Source organism: Crassostrea angulata, chromosome 1, assembly GCF_025612915.1.
Source record: "Crassostrea angulata isolate pt1a10 chromosome 1, ASM2561291v2, whole genome shotgun sequence".
NCBI classification, from domain to species: domain Eukaryota; kingdom Metazoa; phylum Mollusca; class Bivalvia; order Ostreida; family Ostreidae; genus Magallana; species Magallana angulata.
The window spans coordinates 36,208,308-36,232,652 of NC_069111.1; the positions used below are offsets into that span (position 1 = coordinate 36,208,308).

The 24,345-nt window shown below is 33.2% G+C and overlaps 1 protein-coding gene across 1 annotated transcript; it reads left to right on the top strand.

The window, feature by feature from the left end:
* Positions 1–1,733: 1,733 nt before the first annotated feature.
* On the top strand, positions 1,734–16,161 carry LOC128160917 (uncharacterized). Its single transcript, XM_052824211.1, has 5 exons — positions 1,734–2,105; positions 11,519–11,651; positions 12,059–12,309; positions 14,277–14,372; positions 14,685–16,161. Exons 1-5 carry the CDS (start codon positions 2,018–2,020, stop codon positions 14,750–14,752), a joined length of 636 nt encoding a protein of 211 aa, XP_052680171.1. The 5' UTR covers positions 1,734–2,017; the 3' UTR covers positions 14,753–16,161.
* Positions 16,162–24,345: the final 8,184 nt, after the last annotated feature.

The following is a 24,345-nucleotide window of genomic DNA, read 5'->3' on the forward strand; positions in this document are numbered from 1 at the left end:
AAACGCCTACAGAATTTATACGATTTTAAAACCCCAAAAAATGTTGATAAGCAACTTTACTCATATGGAATTATAAAAGAAAGCATAAAAGTACACCACGGGTGAAAAAGCTGATCGTCATAACTTGCAATTGCACATTAAATCAAGAATAAATATCGCTTGCTTATTGTTCGGTACAACGAGGAATAAGGTTCGATCCCAGTAAGCAAAAAAAAAAAAAACCCCTCAGCCGTACAACATAAAGGCAGATAGTAACTTTATGCAGCACTGAAACACATGATTCAAGGTTGCATACCTTAAGGGTGACATCTTCAGAACCACTGTCTGAGGTGAGGTAGTATTTGCGTTTCGAACAAGTTCATGACCCGAGCTCCGAAAAAGGTCAAAGTTGAAAGCTACCCAACAACCTTTGTATTAACGTTATGCAATGAAAAATAAGGAGCAGTTTTTCTTTAAGTGTCCCAGATAAAAGCCATGTCATCTGCAAGGAAGTACTTAGATTTATGATATGGGGTAGCAGCGAATCTTGTCTTAACTACAGAAATCTTTCGCCCGTTATTTTGGAAAATCATGTGTAAAAATTATCATTTGTGTAATTGGTGAGCAGTATGATGGTATTGCCCTGAAGATAGCTTCATTCATGATTCAATTATTCATTGGTCTACGGATTCTACTTTCCAAATGGTATCAATTATCGGTATTGCATTAGCAAAGATTATGTCATTCCAAGAATATTTCTCCGACAGTCATTGATGGAAATTGGATCAATATCTGTGAGTCTAGACAGCTTCAGACAAATAACTGCTGGCATCTAATAGTAGTGTCCAGTAAAAAATCTGTTTGGTGTGTACGTATGAACGTAAAGTGAGAATCTATTCCGTATTTTCAAGCAAAGTTCAGTAAACGCTTGCTCTCTCGAAGGTTGTTAACGGAGACTATTCATACTTTATCAAAGAGCTCCAATAACATGTAAAGATAATGTGATAAGAATTTAATGTATACATTTTAAAGTACTCTTTATAAATTATTTGAATCTGTTTTTTTGATTTTCAAAAAGATTAGTATCATTACACGAATATAACGATTATATACATGTAATTGACTACATAATACTGTTTTAAAAATAAAAGCACAGTGGGAACTTTCACGTATCTTAAGATCCAGGTGTGAATGACCTGAGTTAAATTTTGACATAGCAGTTAGATACATGTACATAAAAAAGTCAAAATAACCGAGTCACGAAGTGCTAAGTGCATCGTATATTCTTACGTTCCTGCAAAGAAAAGATTAATATCAACTCTGCAGGCGAAGACATTTGCCCTCAAAGTGAAATTTTTATGTGATTGTAATAGATTTTTCATAAAATTTAAACTCATTTGACTTTTTTTTGTGATAAGGTTTCAGTTTTTTGTGTCTAATATTTTGTTGCAACTTCATAAGAAAAGAAATACCGTATAATGGGTATTTTTATGTGATTAAAAAATCTATACTACTTTAACTTGAAAATAAAAACAGATGCGTCAAATTATTCGTATTTGAAATTTTATATTATGGAAATTTGATAAGAATTACTTAATTGTTTTTTCTATTTATTGGATGCAAGATAACACATACGAATATAGACTTTGGTGCATCATCAAACTTTTCAAGGGATATATATAGAACTTAGCGCCGTAAATCCCAGCTCACCGAAGTCTGTATGCTTTAATAGCCCAGCGTTCGATTTTCGTCCTCAGTTTTCTTACTCGAGCAGTGACAGAGAGACGCACGGGGAAAAACTGCACGTTCAATGGCTAGCGATGCGGCGTGGGGCTGATATATCATGGCTCTGGTACTACCTGTTTACAATCGTTGACTCATGTTTAAACACTGATAAAAATATTTACAGGTGCTACCTCGCCTTTAAGTGACATTTTTAAAATACATGTAATGAACGTACGAGGTGGCCGGAGTGATCCGCTAGTGTTATTGCTGTGTTCGGAAAAACCGGTCGTCTGGATTAGAATACAGGAACAGAATGACATCTTTACGTGGAGGATGTAGACTCGGGAACTGTCTATTTAGCATATTGATTGTGATTTTTGTCTGTTATGTATATGAAATAGGTAAGTTGATCTTTCAGTTATTCATTCATTTGTATTCATTCGTCATTCATATAAATGCACCAGTGTTTTGTCCTATTTCCCTTCCTGCACAGTGCATAGTGCATGTTATGTCAATAAAGCACCAAATGTCTTGATTATTTCGATCACTATCGTTTAGCACCATCAGCATGTCTGGTCTGAAAATACTCTGTAGATCGATACATGTATGAAAACTTGAGGACATTACTTGTGCCCATTAGTGCACAGTGTCTGCAGACCAAGGCCAAGCATTGCGCAATAAAGTTCATCCCTACATAATACCAGTTCGATTTTAACATACTCGAAATCTTTAGTTTTTCATGATTATTGAATATTTCATTTTTAAAAATCGTATTCTTATGAACTCTGTAAGAGAGAGAGAGAGAGAGAGAGAGAGAGAGAGAGAGAGAGAGAGAGTTCCAATAGCACTAAGTTACAGAGCTAATACGATATCAGCAGTTTTTTATTGCACTGACATAATCAAGGCCGCATTTTGGATATACAATTGTAAATATCACAGATCTCTTTACATTCCTTCTATTCAAACTCATCGTGTTTTTTTCTCCCTCTTTCTCAAAGTTGTTATTTTTTTTTTACCAAAGTCTGACAGTAGAAAGCTGCGTCTGAAATATATCGATTCTCACAATCTGAACAGAGTACCGTGTTTTCTCACGAAGAAATTTAAAACGGAAGAGGAAAGCGGCAAAATCTCGATTTATTTGATGAAATTCTGGGGTTTGGTTTTAATTGTTTTTGTATGGGTTTTTTTTTGCCTTTTTTTTTCATCTTTTTAAATCTGTCACTGTGTTAAATATGAAAAATGAATATACTTTGTTTTAAAAAAGCTTAAGACTGCCAGCCCATTTCAACGTCAGGGGAAAAGATAACCATGTAAAATACTCAATTCATTTTTTATGACGTAATCTCTAAATCAATTATTTTATCAACAATCTTCGAAATATGATTAATGTTTCTAATGATCATCATTCTCGTCGCTGTCTTTTGTTACCAAACAAACCACGCAATCGGGAATTCGGGCTATGGATAAAAACATGCTTTCCACATATTTTATATATTACGGTAACATTGAATCAAAACAATAACTCGTCTCAGGCATAGAAATGCCTGATATACATGATTTTTTTAATATAGTTCCTTCAGTGTAAGTATGTGTGGGTTGTTCTCATTTTGCCTTAGGTAATTGAGCATTTCAAATTCAGATTATTGAATCATCAAGGTTAAAAAAAAAGCAAAAAAAAAAAAATAAAAGGCTACCAGCGGAATATCAATTTTAGGTCAAAAGTGAATATACAATCAATTAAAATACGAGTTATATGGTTTCCAGAACGGTATTGCACGCTTATATATTTTTATGATTGTATGCACAGGTGCGGAGACAAGCTTGTAGCCGTGTACATACAATGATGACTGCAAACCTACTTAATATTGCTTAAAATTGTAACCTTGCAAAGATTGCTTTCTGAATTTCATGGTTCCGTCGCAAACCACTGTCAATATACTGTATACCTTGTTTATTTTCGCTCTTCTTTACTTACAAACGGTTTGGCCCCGTAATACATGTATAACACATTAGAATTCGCCTAGTCTTATTCGCCCGCAGACATTGAGGACGAAAGAGGCGAAAATAAAACGGGGACGAATATTCCCCTCTATACAGTATTTCCTCGCCAATCTCACTCGGGAATTAAATATATGAACGCGTACTCCGGTCCGAGGCTGCAGACGATACTCATGAGCAGTCTTTCAAAACGACATTGCGCAGTTTGAACTAGAAACTGATCAGTTACACGGACTGTCTCATTCCTTCCCAGAATTCCAATTTACGTAAGCGCAATTAAAGTTTAATCCTTACTTAATTAGTCAGCCCGCAGGATGACTAAAAATTGCGAAATTGATTGTTTTTACACTCCACATATATTTTTATAAAAGTAAAAATATTTAACGTGGTTTGTTATGCATGTTATGCACTTTCAAAGATTATTACTCAATTAACACAAAATGGGAATTGAGAGTTTAGTGGTTCAGGTGTAAAAACGCCAAGACTTTTTCTTTAATACTGTTATCAGTTCAGATATATGCGCCAATACATGTTTACTGTATAAGGTATTTGGATTATTGAAATTAAACTGTGGTTTTTTTAACCCACGCATTTTGATAGATGCGTAAGTTAGTTGAAATAACCTCCTACTTCCAAATAATACGAGGCAGTGTAATGAGATATACCAATTACTCATGCTTTAAGAGAGATAACAGTTTTTTTGGAGGTGTAGTGTGTACATACCGGCGGAAAAAGTCATCGGAACATTACATCGTTTTCATTGATCATTTTGTGTGAATGTCAGATATTTCCTTCTTTCTACATAAATTTAATGAGGAAAAAAATGACCTTGCACGGATAACAATCAGCCTAAAGCCTGGTATCTGGGGGAAGGTGTTGTAACGCTCACCGAGAGAATCATTTTATTGTCGGAATGAATGATATCTGTGTTTATATGTTACACAATAGTAGAACAGAAAGACGGATGTTATATCATAATAACATAAACATCATTTATGGAATCTTTGAACTCTTCATTTCCTCGACAGACGAAGCTCTTGAGAATGGGTAAATTTAATTGAGGTGTGGTTTGTTGATGTCGTTCAGTTCATCCGTTCTCTTATCTGTCGCACATGCCCTGTCAGTTTACCTGTACACTTGCTACCTGTCATGTTGGACTGCAATCACTAATTATTTAATCTTTCCTATTTTGATTTCCTTGCATCATAAGAAAATAGGGCAAATGTTTTTTTTTATTGTCGTACTTGAACACCCTTTCTCTTTTAGTTTGCCGTTCTGGCATTTAAAAATAATTGGTTTCATGAGCAAATGAAAAGATTGCAGCATCTGTGTGACCACAACATACTTGTATATATTACACCCACGCATCTTATCCGAATGTTCAGCAACAAAAATTTCCACCAGGTTCAAGGCACTTGTCGATAGACTTTAAACTCGTCTTGGGTACCAAACAAGACACTGTATTGTAGAGGATTGCGCAAGTCCTGCAAAATCTAATTAAAGACCTACTTACGAGACGTCGAAGAAAGCACTTGCACACACCAATAATTTTGCCCACGTGGTGATATGAGAATTTTACTCATCAAATGAACTTGGTCATTTGGCAAATAGGGAGAAACAAGAAATGAAAACATTATATAGAGCTTTTCTTCTTAAGAAGATCAATAAAGTCCTAAAATGGCCACGACCATTGAGCCCTCTTAGAGCTACACGTAGTATATACACTAAATCGAAGAAAAATACCGAAATTTCTTTTAAATAATAAACGTTCCGTTTTATGAAGTTATGATCAGCAGCGAAAATTAAAATTCATTTCTTAAAAGATAGCCTCATCGATCCATGCATGTTTCCATTGTATAATTTTGTGTAGTCAGGCAACCTGTTTGGAAAGACGTCAGGCAATGAATAGCAGTAAATATTATATCAACGGTTTCTGACATCTGTTTTTGACACTTTTTCATACCTGTTGAGGATTGTACCAATTATTTTAATAAAAACTTTCTGTATTCAATACACATTGAGATCAGCGTTTTAACTATAGAATCACTTGTGTTTGTGTTGGTATAAATATATAAGGATGTTTCCAAACCTATTGAATTCTAGAGTCCAGTTTATAGTTTAGTTCTAGCTTCGAATGAAAACCAGCACAACCCCTTGAAAACAATCAGCCATTTCCATTTAACTAATTAAGTACAGAGCATACTTACATTAAGATAAAGTTTGTATACTTGAGATCAATCAAACACATTCTCATCTTCTTAACTCGCGGTAGGGATATCTATCGATGGCTCTTCAAATACAAGAATGTCGAGAGTCGGATTTAAAAAAAATAGATTTGTAATTATAAGACTGCAGAGACCTCGGTCTTCTAATAGTTATAAATTGGTCGAGGTTGGAAAGCCATCTTCACATGTAATATCTGACACCAAGTATTGTATACTGTTCCTTATACTGTGTATTCCCTGTTCCGTCCTAACGCTATAGAACATCCTAATCCTGCTGGAGGATCCTACCTAATTGTAGGAAGGGGATGTTACTTGATTGAGTGAGATGCAGTTGTCACTTCATTAAAATGTGTGAAATGATATGTATTGGTTCTACAGCTGTACTGCACATCTGCTTCTAGAAATTTCTGTATTTCCAAGACGTGCTTAATAGTAAACAGATCTATCAAATTTTATTGCACGGGAAACTTTCATTAACATTTTTTTATTTGAAATTGTTCGGAACATAAAAATTTTGAAGTACATCAAAAAGCTTTATAGCCTGGAATGTTTGGGGTTTGAAAACAATAGCAAGTATTTTTGTTAATATTTTATAGTTCGCTCCTGTAACTCAAATGTATGATGTTGCAGTCAATTCAGTTCAGTTCATTTATTCACTCAAAACCATTTTTAACATATGGTAAATGAGGGCAAATATAACATTAAATATACATATAAGCTAGGTCAGAGGTACAAAAGTATAAACATATATAATTATAAGGTTTATAAAGTTGGGAAAAGTTATATTATTTGAAACACATGGGGGACAGACTACCTCGTATATCTTTGTTATAAACATACACAATTTTCTCAACAATTTCATATTACATGATACAGCTTAATTGAGACGAAATTACTGTTTTGGAAAATGTATTGAACATTAGACCATTCATTGAGAATTTGTAATGCATATATTACATACATATGGCACATAAATACACACGAAACAGAGATAGAAAATGTCCAGGGGTGTATGATAATAATGAATTTAAAGCCTTTTTTGCGAAAAACCAATGCATATATATGTGAAGTGAAATGCTTTCTCATGATTTCCTTTTTAAACTTTTTATTGCAAAATGCGAATTTTTGTTATGTGAGTATGTAGGCCAGATTTTCTTTAGTAAAGCATACTGATTTAACTGAATGGTTTTTCATGAAGCTGGATAAATTTTGCAGTACATTGTTTTGGGTTTTTATTACTTTTGATATAGTCATTCAGATGTCCGATTCGTAGATTCAGGTCATCATATTTTTATGAATTTCAAAACCAGAAGTTTGGGATTTTGATTGGCGTTCATAAGTCTGTAATGGCAGTGATCTTTGCTACACTATTCACCTAAAAGTAAAATGGTGTAAAACTTTCAACAATAAATTATAATTTTAATTAAATTAAATTATACCATCTGCACCATGCAATGCTCAAAGTGCTATTAAACTATTTGTTAATTAAAAAAAAAAAAACACACACACACAAAATTTTCTACAAGAAAGTAAATTAGATTCTATGTTTATCCGCAGTGTAATGCACATGTCCATGTGTTTGCCTTTGGCGGTTACTGGGGCTACTATAGCATCTGTTTTTCGTGACAGAAAGTCAATGTTCATTTCAAAGGATTCGAGCCCAGGCGACATTTGTTATCATGGAATGTTGTTTGATTTTTACCTTGCGAACATAATAGAATGTGTTATTTGTAATTAAACGTGACATATCCGGAAGATAAATCAGCGAATGATCGGTCTGTGCAATTTTGTGTGTCTCAATCAAGTAAACGTTCATGCCAAATGCATTTTACTGTTTCCTAATTTAACAAGAAACAATTTCATATTAAAGAGTTTGAAATGGAAGGTTCTGAAAGGATCCATGATCTGGCATCAAACTCTTCATTGTCTAAAATTTTTCTTTTTTGGGGCCATTTAATTAAACAGTTAATTATTCTGACCCACTGCTCACCTCACATTAAGGGATCAATAGACATGCGTTAACGTCTGTCTGCATGACTACCGCGGGGAAAATAACCCCGACAGACTCAATGCGGCTTTTTGAGGACTTAATGGGATTCATTATGAGACCAAGAGTAGCCCTTTATGTCATGTGTCGCGTACTATTTACCTCGGGAGATAGTAACCCCGGATGAACTTATTGCTTTTTTGACCATTATTACTGCCAAAGCAATTCTCTCTGAATATAATTAATACTAAATATTATGATTCTGGACGATGCGTTGACTAGACAGAAAGTTTCCAGTTTATGCTGTCTATTACATTAATTTGGTTTCTCACTAGAGTACATACAATGATGCTCAGTGTACATAATTATGTAAATTGGCTGATGGAGGCAGAAAATCACATTGAATAGGTTACATTTTCTTTTGCATTATTTCGAAAAGGCTAAAATATTTTTTGGAAAGGAGCAATCCGTTATGTCAGTATACCAAGATTAACACTTTAATTCATTTGATCATCTTTACATGCATGCTAGCATATTTGAATCAATAACTTGCACCAGATAATAAGGGTTTCCATGAAAAAGTTGTTTTTTTTTTAAAGAAAACAACTTTAAAGATACAAAGCTTTACTAATTAACTGGTTTTAATGAATATTAGCTATAGAAGATCAGCGAAAATAGAATGTTCCTCTGGAATTAATTAATTTTCGTCCATATATCAAACATTTGGATATCTAATTAAAGTACATTAAAGTCAATGCCATTGCATTTGGTTTCCATCTTCAAAGTTATTATGTTTTGGATTTGATTCCACTTTTCATATTCATCAGATTTAAACAGTTGCATGCATGATAAGTTAACCACATTTATAAGGTCATCGTAAATTTTGAATTTCAAAAAAGCATATCGTTCAATTTTCAAAAAAAAAAAAAAAAAAAAAAAAAATAATGGTTGTTTTTATTTCCGCGGGAATCTCTTAGATTTGGGGCGATGCATTGGTGTATACGTACTAGTATTGGGCTATAACAAAAATTCCCTAACAAATAATATATTCTTTTTTACCAATCATGATATGGTTATATTTTCATCCCTAAACCACCAGGAACATAATCGTTTACGTATTAAAGCATTCCATGTCAAAATGACACAAACAGTTGTGAGCATTAAATCGGATGCGTACTAGTATCTACTGTAATATGAAAGTACTGTCGTTTTGTAAATTTAGAAAATATTCCATACGTCAACTTCGCACCCACTCATTTATACTATATACCAATACAAAAGAACAGAAAGAACAATGTCAGGAATAGCAATCGGTCGATCGTTCAACTACCGGCACCGCAGTACACGTATAACGGTTAAATCAACATCATTTTTGATGCATGTTGATTGTAAAACAACTTATCAACATAAGACAAATAACAATCTCTCGATAAAAGTAATCTCAAAGATGGCTCATATTACGTGGACGTCTACACGTCTACACACCATAAACGTACACAAAAGGAAAAAAAGGTCAGTATTTTGACATAAGCCATGCACTGTAAATGACAACCACTAACAAATGTTAGCAATATATATCTGGAATTCAAGGAGAATCGTTTCATAGATTTGAAATGAAGCCCAACAGTCTGTCTGGTTCTGACGGCCAGCCAGTTGTGAGGGGTCTCTATTAAACATTTATTGCACCAGGAAGTCTCGCGAGATTTGAATTCGACTGTAGCTGACAAATATTGACATGCTTTGCATGTCAGAAAAAAAATTGTTGCACTTTATTTCACACAATTCTGATTCTACGATGTTCTATTACATTTGTTTCTTCTTTTACCATTTTATGTGCTAATATTTACATTTTTATCTGTTTTTGTCTGTGATAGCATTACGAATCAATTTTGACGCCCGTAGCCCAATTATTTCATAAAAGATGAGCGACACAAAATGGGCGTGTCTTATAACATAACCAAATAAGGTATTGGCAGCGCCGTGTTGTAAGAAATAGCATGTGCTACAGGAAAAAAATAGTGGTTTTAAAATGTCGTTTTAAAGTGTACAGATTTGAAATAATACTATACTTTGACCCGTGCGTGTACGGATTGACATTGCTTATGAAAGCGGACATTTACGAAATAAATACATCGAGCTTTCAGACCACAGTAATGCTATTAATCTCACTAAACTTTGCTTAGTTAGAATAATCTAACTGTGTCTCGGGACAGGCCTTCACAACAGTTAAAACGCCTCCCTGCATGGTCTCATATACCCGTAATGTAGCAAAATTGCAGAATCGCTCCGAAACGATTTTGGAGAAAATTAATGAAGCTGCATTGAAAATAGCAGTTAAATTTTTCATAACGAACCATTTTGAGGCTGTGAATATCTTTCATCTAAAACTTTAATTCGTATAAATAAAGAATTAAACACTTTTTCACGAACGTTTACTTGATTCGAATTTTCACACCATGATGACATTCGGAACCATTGGGATTTGTCATATTAAATGCACTGAGTTTTTTCCCGTATTTTCTTCGATGAACAGAATATATGACAAATTTTCAATGAAAATTTACACGTATTTGTATTATCGTTTCTAAATTTATCCATGCAAATGTGATATTGTGGAAACAAACTAAACAGACTCCCGTGATTTAGCGTGAATGTCAAGATTGTAAAATCCAAAAAATTCAGATGATTTCCGGAGTTTTTAAAGGAATTTTCGTTGATTATTAATTAGCGAAGCTTGATTGAGAAAATATAAAAACAAATTGGTAATCTTAAGTACCAATGATGTTTAAAATATATAAAGCAAAAGACAGTACTCTTCCAATTTCTCGATATTAAACCCCAAAAATTCGAGTCTATTATTTTAATATAGTATCATAGATAAGTAATGAGGAATCGTTCATTGAATATTATGAGGAAATAATTTTGGTTGGAGCATGGTCAAATCAATCATAAAGCCCTTGTGGATTTGACCACACCCCGACCAAAACAATCACCTTTAAATACTCAAAGAATGATTTCTTATACCTTAATTTGCGCATAGAAAAAATACAAAAATGAATTCGTTTTGGGGATACGTTTTTTAGCTGAATTTTTCTCTTCTTATCGCAAATCTGAATGAAAGTTTTGAAAATTATAAATAAGAAATCAAAGCTCCAGTTGCCTGTTCCTATCACTGCATACAGCTTTGTGTTTAGATCAGGTCATCTAGGATTACACAATACATCTCATATGGCAAAACGAAATGGTTTGCTTAGACACTATCTATATTTTGTTCTTTTACTCTGACTGGAGTTGTTTTCAAACTACAGAGGCTTGGACCTGATAAAGAGGCACTATTCATTACGTGTTATTTTTAGTTTGTCTTTGATGTAAAGTGTAATGTTCGACACAATATTTGTGATGTACGGTGCGATGCCCTAGATATATAAGAAGAGAGTAAATACAATGCATCTGTTGGTTAAATAACCTGATATAATCGTAGAAATGATAAAATTTGTGGCACTGACACATTTATTTTCATAATGTTACTGATTTAAGAAAAATAGTATATAAAATTTATCGTAAGAATTTTCTGATTTTCATTTAGTTTTTGTTTTCATTACAGATGCAAGTAGTTGCACTGAAACATGCGAGGAAAAGTTCTACGATATACAAATACATTGCAAAGTGTACGATGACAACGTAACGAAGTTTGAAACAGAGTTTGACACTAGAGGCAATGCCACCATGCTGTGTAGGTATGTATCGGAAAGAATTCTGCATATAAGTAGTTTTCTAGTATTTTGTTTTTAATAATTTGTTTTTGTTCTAAGAGAGCAGCGAATGTTTTCTTATAAAACTTATCATAGAACCATTTTAACAAGACTTTGGACTTTCAGTAGCATGTAACTATCTTTTTCTTGCGTCAAGACAAGTTACAAATGACGCTGTTTTCAAGTGAAATATACACAGATTGCGTAGTCTTAGCTCGAAAGCCAGACAGATCTTGTTGATTTCAAAGAGCTATGCCCGAGAGGCCAGCGATGAAACAGACAGCCCTACGTCAAATTGCTGTTTGACACAACTATCCAAAGTCCAAGCTCCTGTTAAAATGGTTCTCTTTCTAAACCGTTCGTGCCTTAATCGTCTTTTCTCTTTTATACAGCTTCCTAGTTGAATTGTTGTTGTGTGTTGGAAGAGTTGCACCAGTGTGTTTAGACCAAATGTTCACCATCAAGGAACCGTACTTCCAGAGTCCCTATGACTGTCATTTTAATGACTCGGCATATTCAACAATTCAAAAATACAGGACATGTGAACACCTGACCACCACTACAACCACAGTGGTGACAAAGTCTTCTCCCTCTACAACATTCCAGGTCACTCAGAAACCATCCAAGTCCTCCAGTAGTTTACGTAAGTTTTACCAATAGTACATGTACTAACTGAAAACGAATAGATGTATGATCATCGTAGGAATTTCGTGTACATTTCCATGAAAGATATCTAAGCAATATGTGTTTTAGTTTGCGTTGCTAATTTTCACATTTCCGGTTCAGCGCCACCTATACTTTATCAGTAACTCGTTCCCTAGCGATCTTGGGAATGTCGATTTTTAGAACTATTTCGTTGACTGAAATTGAGTAGCAATCTAATTAAAATTAGATCTTTGATCAGCTCCTATTAGATCGCTACACACTTTATCAAATAGGAGCAGATCAACAATCTAATTTTAATTAGATTGGTTAATGAGATATTTTCTTGTATTTATTGTTGTCAGTTTGAGCTGATAAGATAAACCACTTGCATAAAATTTAAAATTTAACATTAAAATGATTCAGAACAGTAATTTACGTCAACTATAAATCAACTAAACGGCACAAAAATAATTTTTGCATTTTTAAGACAGTAAAACAGTTTAAAACCAAATTAAAAACCAAATATATAGCAGTAATAACTAACATATAATGGCAAGTACCCTATTGCCGTTTGATTTTATTATATGTCATTTGGCACATTTAGGTATAATGGGAATGTATGCACACTTAAGATAAATTATTAACTTAAAGCTGAATGGAATCAAAATTTCAAACAAGAGGCCACCAGGCTTTAATGGTCACCTGAGTACCATAACCAATACACAGACCTTTTAAGGATTCTCATATATGTAATTAAAAAAGCTTCATTCTGGGGTAAAGTAAAATCTAAAAATGGTAGAGTCCATCACCTTCCTACCTGAAATCCTACAACAAAGACATTGATAGGAAATAATTGTCTTATATTTGTAAACTTTCTAGATAGCTTTTATGTTTATACGTTTTCATTGATAAACTAAAAATGGCTGGTATCATGTTTCATTAAAAACGACAACCCCCTTTTTTCACAATGAGGTTAAAATTGTTAATGGTTGGCGTACAGCAATTACCATAGATAAAAATACATGTTCAATATATGGTCATATTTTACAACCCCCCCCCCCCCCCCGGCCTTAATTTCTGTCCCATGGCCTGAAGACCACGAATCTCACCAGTTTACATCAAGACATTATAAACATAATAATAATGCATGAATTTATCTCCCACAGCTGTAATGGTACAGAATGAAATAATAATCAATACAATTTCACTATGGGGCCACATTGGCCTCATTACCGTGCGTTTAGTTTTTTTTTCAAATATATATATATAGGAGTAGAGAAGAAGATTTTTAAAGATTTAATGTATTTTTACTATATAGCTATCTTGGTCCCACCATACGCCCTGAACCCTTGATCCACAGGGGTCATGAAATTCACAATGTTTGTAAATGGCTTCACGGTATCATTTGGGAGAAGAGAAGAAGATTTTCTAAGATTTCATGCACTTTTACTATACGGCCATATTGGCCCCACCCTGGGGCATGAACCCCTGACCCAGGGCCATGAATTTTGCAATTTTGGTAGAGGGCTTTATGAACATCATTACAATGCATTTAGTTTTTTTTCCTTACATATTTGGAAGTAGAGAAGAAGATTTATGATTTTTTTTTGATTTTTTTTTTGGGGGGGGGGGTAAATTAGGCCCCACCTATGGCACCCCGTGGGCTGTAGAGCCATGAATTTCACAGTTTTGATTCCTCTTACCATAGAGATGCTTCACACCATAAATGGTAACAATTGGTCATGTAGTTTTTAGAAAGAAGTTAAAAATGTATAATTGTTAACGCACACCGCACTACGACGGACGAAGACCATGCAATTGTAATAGGTGTAATATCTTGAGTGACTCTGGTGACCTAAAAAGTACAATTGTGTTGGTAGAAACAACAAATTAGGTTCGATCAACAAACCAAAATGCTTTTTAGGAACAAATTAATACTGATGTCGCTTTCGTTCTTTTAAACAGCAAGTCGTACATATGACGCTTCTTCCTCCGTCACATTCCAAACCTCCAAACCTACCAATCAGCATCAAAAGGAGTCCAACTCCTCCGACAAAACTGGTAAATAAAAAAAAGCCATTTTGACTTTTGCAAAGCTTTCACTGAATTAATAATAATAAATCTTACAACATTGATAAAATTATCATAACGGAATATAAATGTCGTTTGCAAGAAAGTAATGTTTGACGGATTTGTTCTCAACATTATACATGTAATCGATTTATTCTATTGGGATTTTATCGAGATGCTTCTTTATCTATAAACTGGTATGTAAATGTTTTTATAATTAAAAAAACCATAATTTAAAAGCAAAGAAACTTGACCAAAACTCGCTTGTTGGGTATTAAATCATTGTCTTTTTTCTTTTTTTAGATATTAGCCGACTGACGCTGGTGACATGTATAGCGCTAGTAGTTCTTAGTGTGGCGTGTTACAGCTGAGGTCTGAACAACGTCATTATATTTACAAAGGGTACATCTAGGACCCAAATGTCTATTTGGATCACACAACAAATGGGCTTTTCTATGTCTTTCACACCGCCAAACTAGTTACGTATGAAGATCACATGATCCAGCGAAGACTACTACATGATTTAAGAGTGTCGTGTGTTTGGGGTTTATTAAGTTTCAACGCTTTGTATTCTGTTATGATTTTAGTATCAATGTTATGTAGAATCTCTTACATATCTTGATTGGTGAGTAAGAACAAATATGTCAGAAATACGTTGGTTATGTACGTACTATAGATGCACATGCATGTAATCAAACATTGCTAAATCACATTGATGATTGTAATATTTACACATGAAGGCTTTACCTAAAACAATTATTCGTTTTAGCAGGGTTTTTGTAATATTAAAAGGAAAACAAAATTAAACATGTTTTATGTGAACATTAAACTCCATACAATTAATGCTTTACATAGGAACAATAAAACCATTCCAAGGAGTGACAAATATTATATGAACATATAGGTTGCGTGTCTAATGAATCTTTGTGAATGACCATATTTATAACATTTATAACAAAACATTGTGTATACATGTAGTACCATTGATTATTCTGTTGCTTTGAAATTGATATTTTATTTATATATATGATTCAACGATACATTCCTTGCTTTAGCATTTATTCGATGATATTAGAGAGTGAAGATGGGCTTTAGAATTATTCTATTATTTGTGCAACTCTAAAGCGCACGTGCCCCTTTTTCATTTATGGCATTAAATGCAAACAGAATCTCACACGTGAAATTGCAGTAAGTCAAAATAATCAGTTCTTGAATAAACTTTAGAGCTGAATGGCTGTTTTATTCGAATTTTATATGCCACTGAAATTTTTACGACAGAAAATGAACTTGCAAGGGTTGTGCAAAACTATCATTGTGTCATCTATAGGGAAACAAAATCATTGAAATACATTTTTTGGTTCTCAGGTTTTGAGCATACGCCCCTAGCTTTAACTAAACTTGAGTTTGGATACTTTGTTAATTCCTTTCTTTTTGTTTTTTTTTTATACGTACCATTGAAAGCGACCAGTTTTACTTGACTAATCAAAACTGGCCCTGAATCATTTACTGTGCAGACAATCAATGCTTCAATGGTGATGATTTTTGTTTTTATATGTGGCAGCTTCAATATAATACACCAAATATGTACATGTATATCATTTCACGGCTACACACTGTAACTGAATGACCTGAATTTGTTGTAAAGTCAAATTTGAGTGGCCTGTTGTTAAATGATTTTTATGGTTAAATTAATATGAGGGAAACGAGAATTTGAATATGTTTTTATTTTGAATGCGCATAAAATTTATATAAATGAAGTTGTATTAAAAAGGTGCTTTATTTTTCTTGTATTGTTTTTATTCAGATGTCGACAATGCCTTAAAGATATTTACCAGTAAGTTGTGCTTTTCAAGAGTATACGCCTTCCTGACATTTTATGAAAAATGTACATATGTACATCATGTCTGAGAGTAATTGAACCAAATTTTCTTGCTTTATTACATGCACATGCGAGCGCAATATCCACCTACGTATTATTCATTTAAATTTTTTAAACAAGTTGAAGTTATAAATTATTTTCTATAAACTTGGCTCAACGAAGTTTCCACTGCGGATTTTTTCCCGCAAGTTTAAAGCCTTCAGAAATATTACAAACATAGAATGCTCCAGAGAAAGTGTATATGTTAACGTTATCTTCCTGTATTTTATTTAAATTAATTTTTTTACATTCAAAATTTAACGGGGCATGGTTATGATTTTGGTCAAAATTTCTTTTTCTTTTTCAATGTTTACATTGATTTATTTATTCCTAATAGTCAACCAATTTGAACGTCAATTGTCGAGTGTTCAGTGAGATACAGAGTTAACAATTCTTTGTTATGTAAACAAAGTTCAGATTATGTTGTTTTTTTTACATTTTGAATTTTCCAGGTTTAGACCTATAACAAAAACATGGCACGTACTTAGTTTACATAACAAAATATTTTGAGGTCTGTATCTTGCTTATAACTCTACAGCTGATCATTACTCCAATGTTGATATAAATTGTAAAGTTATTGGATAAAATGAAAAAATAAGTATGACTTTTAGAGAAAAAAAATAGTAAAATAACAGGTTTGATCAAACTGTAGCATAAAAATATTTTTAAGTACAACGTGTTCTATATGTTTAGTGTACCTCGTAATATGTTTAAACAATGAGCCATTTTAAAGAAACGATAGGTATTTAGGTCTGAGTTTGAGATTGAGATTACATAAACTAACCCATTACTCCACATATTAAAGTACAGACACATTGAAACATTTAACATTATTACTCTCCATACTGTGTCTGCCACGTTATACGTTGTCCCAAAGTTTTGATGTGGTCGACTTAGCTATACAGCCATTCTCTTCAATGAAGAGATTATAATACTACGTTCATCCTTTCTAAATTGGTTTCCGTTTCATAGAATCCGTAACATTTCTAATCTTTGCACGTCTCCGGTAAGGGTCCATAGGAAGTAGCATGATTCGATCGATACCAGACGGCAAGCCAAGAGCCCAACGGTGGTGTTCAGCTCCTTCTGAAAACCTACACGAACATAGACAGCGGCGAATTCTAATGTAGAATTACTCCATCTGATTCTCAAATTACTGGACCTGTTTATACCCACAATGCTTGTCTTCCTTATCAATCGCAATAATTGGTTAGCACTAGTGTTTGTTCAGAAACACATTTGATCACTCTTAACATTGATGGCATTGCGTTTAAAGTTTAATGTGGTTTTGATGGTTGTATACCGTACTTGTAGAAATTGCATCAGGGCCTCCGTTAGACTTGTTTAATTTATAATTTGAACCTTACAACAACCGTGGAAGATATGTAGAAGAAGAAGCTGACTTGCCTCATTTTGTGTTAAGTGTTCAAATAAATATTTTCAGATAATGTGTATACCAAAGATTACAGCAATGAATCCAATTCTTTGCATTCTTTCATCTTCAAATTTCGCTTCAAAACTTCACTGATAAATACAATTATGATATTAAAACATTGTATAATCAACGTCATTCTTCAATGAACTGAATAATGCTCGATAATTTGGAGTTAGTATTAAAAAGTTAATGAAGTACATATTTTCATACAAGTACAAATTGGTTTACAAAAGGTTTTAACCTGCATGGTTAAAGATCGTCACTCGGTTTTGTGAGAAGCTGTATGATAACAAACGGATTTATTAAGAAATAGGAAATAAAATTCTCAAAAGATGTAAAAAAAAAAATTCTTAAACTTGGAATTTGACATTATTTACATTAAAATGTGCAGAGATTTATTTTTACGACAAAGGGCCTTTTCAAGGCGAGTGAATGCAGCTCTGATCGCGCCTTTAGATGATACTCTTGTAACACTGGAGAGACTTTGCATTTGTCTGAAATCTTGAGAGAATCATGGAGAACCACACAGCAAGAAACCTGTTCTCATGCAATGTCAATCATTCGTTTTATTTATTTTACGCCGTCTTCGTTAACACTGACTTCGTTTAGAAAAGGTTATGTTGACATATCTACATGTACTGGTATATTCACATTCACAGTTTTCTTCCCTACAGAATGGAGGCATTCTATTGTCTTCGCACAGCATACAAAGACGAAAACGAAATAGTAAAATGATAGAAATAACTAGTATGAACAAACCCACTTTATATTATATAATTATATACAATCAAATACCGATATATTAGCACCAAGCATTTTACATTGAATTATCAATGACAACTGCCATGTATGAAATGTTTTGCACTCACTACCAAAAGAATGATAGTTTTATCAGTTGCACAAAAAAAGAGAAATTTTCAGAACCGCAAGAATTTGGTATGCATGTCTCAAATTGATTGATATAGACCAAAAGGAATTTTAACATTTTTTAATTAAAAATTTTCATGACATAGTATTTATACCGTTTTCTCTTTCTTTTTCATTCTTCTTTTTTTCAAATTACAGTACTACTGTTCAGATTGTGAAAATTGATTCATTTCAAGCGCAGCGTACTAAAGACTGCAAAAAGGTTTGCTGTTATATTATTAACTTTAAAAGAAAAGGAAAAAAAGGACACAAGAAGTTTGAATTGGCGGAATGCATCTATATAGAGATCTGAGATTTTTTCATTTGTAAATGCGGCCTTGATTATGTCAGGGTGATATCGCGTTATTTTTTTTTTTTTATATAATCTCAGTGCAATCTCTTGTAAATAATATCGTTAGCAAACGAGATTTATAAATGATCTTCAATTCACTAAAACTTTTTCTCGGTTTTAAAAATATATGTTATATTTCCTTTCATATGTTCTCGATTGACTTGATTAAATTTTGTTTGAAAACAAATTGTTTAGACAAGGGCAATGTTTCATTTTAAACCAGATTTCTGATAAACTCTGAAGTCGTTTGAAAATTTAGTTTAGACTACCTCCTTATAGCTCGACCTTGGTTCGTAAAAGAAAGTGATTTATCAGTATTTATTGGCATTTGAAACCATAGGCTCTCCTACTGTCGGAGATAAATTGCATCATCAATTCTTGCACTCTCAAATTATTAATCCACGGCTGTAGCTTGGTGGCATATGGTCCTGAACATTTACACGTCTTCAGCGAATTTCATTTGAGAGGGTCTGTTTGTAAAGTTAATTTGGCAGCCCAAATATTTATTAAACGTAAAACTCTCCAAGAATAAGTAAAAAGTGTACTTCATCATCTGTCCGGAGCTTCCTTGAAGTTTTAAAGGGTTCTATAATATATTTATAATGTTGCAAAAGACAGATTTGGAAAAATGTACTTTTAGATTTTTTTTTTAGAAATGTGAGTTACTGTAAGACTATACTGACAGTAAACCGGCAAATTGCTAACATAATCAAAGTAACAGCTTGTTTATGGTAAGAACTGGCAATTCATACAGTAATTGAAATTGTTTGGAGAACGTAAGTTAATCAGCGAAACTTAAAAAGGTTATATTTCTTGAAAACTAAATTCTACATGTTCCGACATTTTTACCCTAGAAATAAGTGCAGGGACTTGCTAGGAACATATCAGAGAGATTACTGCAGAATGGAAGCAGATGAAATCAAATTCCAATTCGAGTTCTAAACTTACATTTCTAGCTAGATTTTTTTAAAAGCCTAATTACTTATAGCACGTGTGCATTTCACGAACAAATCAAGTAGAACGTGATACTTCCATACATTCAGATTTTGAATTTGCATATAGGTTATGTAAAATATCAATATCAAAAATAATATCTTATATTACTTTAGTAATTTTTAATGACATACACACTGATTTTTTTAAAAATGGTATGACGATTAATCGTTTTCCTCTAAAACGATCATCTTTAGATGTTTGTATATGAATAAAATTCTTTTCGAAATCATTTTTTATTGTTTAAGTAAAGATAATGGTTTGCAACCAATCTTCTGTTAACAACATACATGTAGGCAATATGTGGCATATTTAACAATTTGATAAAAATACGGCGAATATTTCTATCAGATAAAGACACATTGGTAAATTTCTAATTTAAGACTGTTCAAACAAATGTAAGACAAGACACAATTATTATTATATATATCAAAATCAACTTTTATTAATAATTTTTAAAGATCCTCCGAAACAAGCTAGAACAAGAACGACAACTTCAGTTGATAGATACGTTTTTGTTTTTCACTGTCTATACTACACGATAATATTTCATCATAAATTCGATAAAACAAAATAAAAATCACAGATGAATTGAATAAAAAGTAACGTTCTAACTATTTCGATATCTCGTTTGCTAATAATAGCTAGTGCAATACATGTACGTAACTGCTCATATTACAAAAGCACAAACATTTGATATGGTTTGATTAAAAGCGACAGCCTCATATTTCGATAAAAAGAATAACAATAAAAATGCAATAATTTACGTAATGGAGACAAACTGGGTTATATTTATTGATAATTTACAAACCAACGCTTTGAATTGAAATGGTTTTTATATGAGTGCATATATGATGCATACAGTATGTGACACGAAATGTGGACAACTCTCAAAAGATAATGCATAATTAAGTATAAGAAACCTTGTACAAAAATTCTAATGTAAACAAGTTCCAGGTAGGGAAACCTCAATACATCCATAATTTTTTTTAAAACCATATTCCCAGGAAAAGTGTGGAGTTCTAAATAGCAAATGTTAGAGGCATACGTATTAGATGCATGTATGAAATAAATGTACAATAAAACAGAAAACATCTGATTGTGATTCGTGTTACAAGCAATTACTCTCAAACAGCCTGCATCATTCCACTTTATATTGTTAAACTCTATTTATCTTGCATGATAGTATTTTCTTAAATAGTGATACACTGAAGGATCGATCGGATATCAACCGCATTTCTGGGGCCAACTATTTCACCCCTGCGAATGTGTTCGGAATGTTTCCTTTATCGTTGCTAAGTAAGTAATAAATCCTGAGGTGCTCGAATGAAAGTTCACGAGACTTCACCGATATTTGTTCAGTTCCTGTGAAATTTCGAGCGGAAGTATAAGTGTTCGGATAATATTCTCAAAATACGTAAGTACTGGTCGTTTTTCATATCATATCCTACTTTGATTTATGTTAAAACGGGAAAAGCTTTCAAGATGTATGTCTTATTTTATCATCTAGCAGTTATTTATATTAAACGATAATATTCAGAACAGAGTTATCGTTCGTGTTCAAACACGTGTAGAGTGGTTGAAAATATAAACATTGGGTTGCTTAATAAAATCATAGCCATGTTTGATGCTTGTGGTGCGCAATACCATGTTTTAAAAAAAATAATGGGTGTCTGTTTTGCATTAAAACTTAGTATATCGAGCCATTTTCAAGGAACATTCTGCATAAAATGGTATAGTCTGTTTTACTATTGATGTTATTACTAGGTCAGGCGCGGATCGAAAATTAATCCTCAGGAGGGATCTCTTTTATGCATGTTAGTTGTTGCAACAGCAGACAAAAACTAATTTTTGTATAGTCACATTTATTTCTAGAACACATTTTATTCACCAATTAATGAAGATAAAGTTTAAAATCAATAAACCTCTAGATTTTATATTTGACTATAAGAACCTAGATACTGTGAAATAGACTTTATACACGAGGTACGATTTTAACTGCGAAACTGAAAGAGTCAAATAAAACCACGTGGTCTAAAATTTGAATGACAATAACATTCGCAGGGGTGTATTTTGTATACATGTACTAGTGATCGCTATATTGCTGACGTTTTGCAGAATAAGTTTAAGATTATATGATGATCTTTGAATATATATCTAGTACATAACAATGTCAGACACATTCAAAAAGGACTTGTTTTCAACATTTTTATTATGAAAAGATACAGCATACCATTCATATATGGAAAAAAAATGTAAACGTTTTTTATATTGCTATTTTAGAGGGACTAGGTTTAGACATATTTAGTTTTAAACAGAATATAAGAAGTCAACGATTTTGTATACGTACGCAGAAGATCACATCCAACGGAGACTCTACCACAGACGTTCAATACAAGACAACAAAAGCCCATGCCAATTTCGCAAACCTACGGAACATCTGGAAGTCATTCAACATCAGGACCAAAACCAAAATCAGGATATTCAAAACAAACATAAATGGAGTCCTGGCTCTGAGTCCTGGAAGGTGACAAATCGCTCCAAAACTAAACATCTTCCGTAGGGTTCTTAAGATATTTTGGCCATGCAAACAAGATCAGCAACGAAGAGCTGTACAAACAGCTGCCATATCTGACCAGATTAAAAAAACCCGATGGAAGTGGATCAGCCATGTCCGGAGACAGGAAAAATCAGAAATACTATCCATCTGGAAAGTAGCAGATTTTGTAGCAGGCGACAAAAGGAGACATGGCGGAGGTCATTGGAGAAAGAGATGAAAGATCAGTGATGGACTGGAGCATGGTACATCAGATGTCAGCAGACAGGCTGAAACGGGCGGCCTCGGTGAAGGCCGTATGTGCTTAAGGAACGAAGAGGACTATAATTAAAGTAAGGACATATAAGATGTATTAATTTCACAATGTCCTACCTGCATATGTAGATTAAAGATTTACAATTTATCAGAATTACATGAAAGAAAAAATACTACATTGTACATGTATATGTATTTATCAGAAAAATAATAAAAATATTCTTTTTTGCATTGACAATTTACATCGAGGTTTGTAGTATCTAACATTTTTCTTGCATTTGATGTAAAAGAAACGTAACTGAGCCAAAAGATAAAGTATTTCCTTAGTAGACATTGACAACAATTGACTTTTTTCTTCTAAATTTTCAATTCTATAGCAGATCAGTTATTTTACCCTTATTCAGGATAAGCTCACACCTTCCGGTTCCCTATAGCTACAAGTCCTCTAGGATGTTTCTTACCATGTGTGTTATACTTACTTTCTTCTCATTTTCTTCCAATGCTTTCTTTCTTCTATCATATCTTCTTCTCGATACAAGCTGATAAACTAACAATCCGAAGCGCCTTTCAACCTTTTCTAATATACTATTTTGCTTTATTACCTAATCAAAGGGATTTTGTTGTTTAATTACAAAATAAATATTTGCGTCTATTTTGAACTGCCGGCCAATAGACTGCGATCTAATAGACCGCCGGTCAATAGACTTCGATCTATTGGACCGCCGGTCAATAGACTGCGATCTATTGGACCGGCAACGTATTTCAGAACGCGGGTATGTTAATGTTACATCCTTTCGATAGTTCTCAGGGAATGTATATTCCTTTACATAGACACTGTTTTAGTACTTGGTGAAACCAAATTCAATGCTATCAAAATGGAGTATCAACTAATCAACAGTTTTAAAGCCTCATATAAGGTAAAAGACTACATGTATTTAAAATCTAATGGGTTGAAGACCCCCCTTCTTTGTGTAAACTAATATTAAATTGAGATGTTGTAATGCATGCAACAGGTTATTTGCATGTAAAAGATGAAAAAAAATCTTAGCATATTGCATAATGGCACGAAAACTATCTGTAATTTGCAAATTGTAAACCCCGAAAACTAAAAAAGGATATAGGTAATAAAACAATTATTTAATGCTTGAACAGTCAATAGACCAGAATTTTTTCCGTTGGCCTCGGGCAAAAGATCATACTGAGCTGTTCCCTGCACCTCGGAAAAAATATTCTGGTCTATTGACTGCTCAAGCATTGAATAATTGTATAATATATTCTTCCTATAAAAGGGGTTAACAGGACTCTGGAAGAGTCCATTTCTGTCTCTACTGAGATATGCCAAAGTATTCACCATTACAAAAAAAAAAAAGACTCACACCCACACCCACCCCCCCCCCCCCAAAAAAAAATCAATAACCCAAAACAAAGCTAGTCGTTTAGAAGAACATCGAATGGATTATTACAAGTGACTATATGTACATTCAAACACATAGCATAAACCTTAACAAGCTATGAAGAGCCTTACTAAATACAATAGTAAACTGGAAA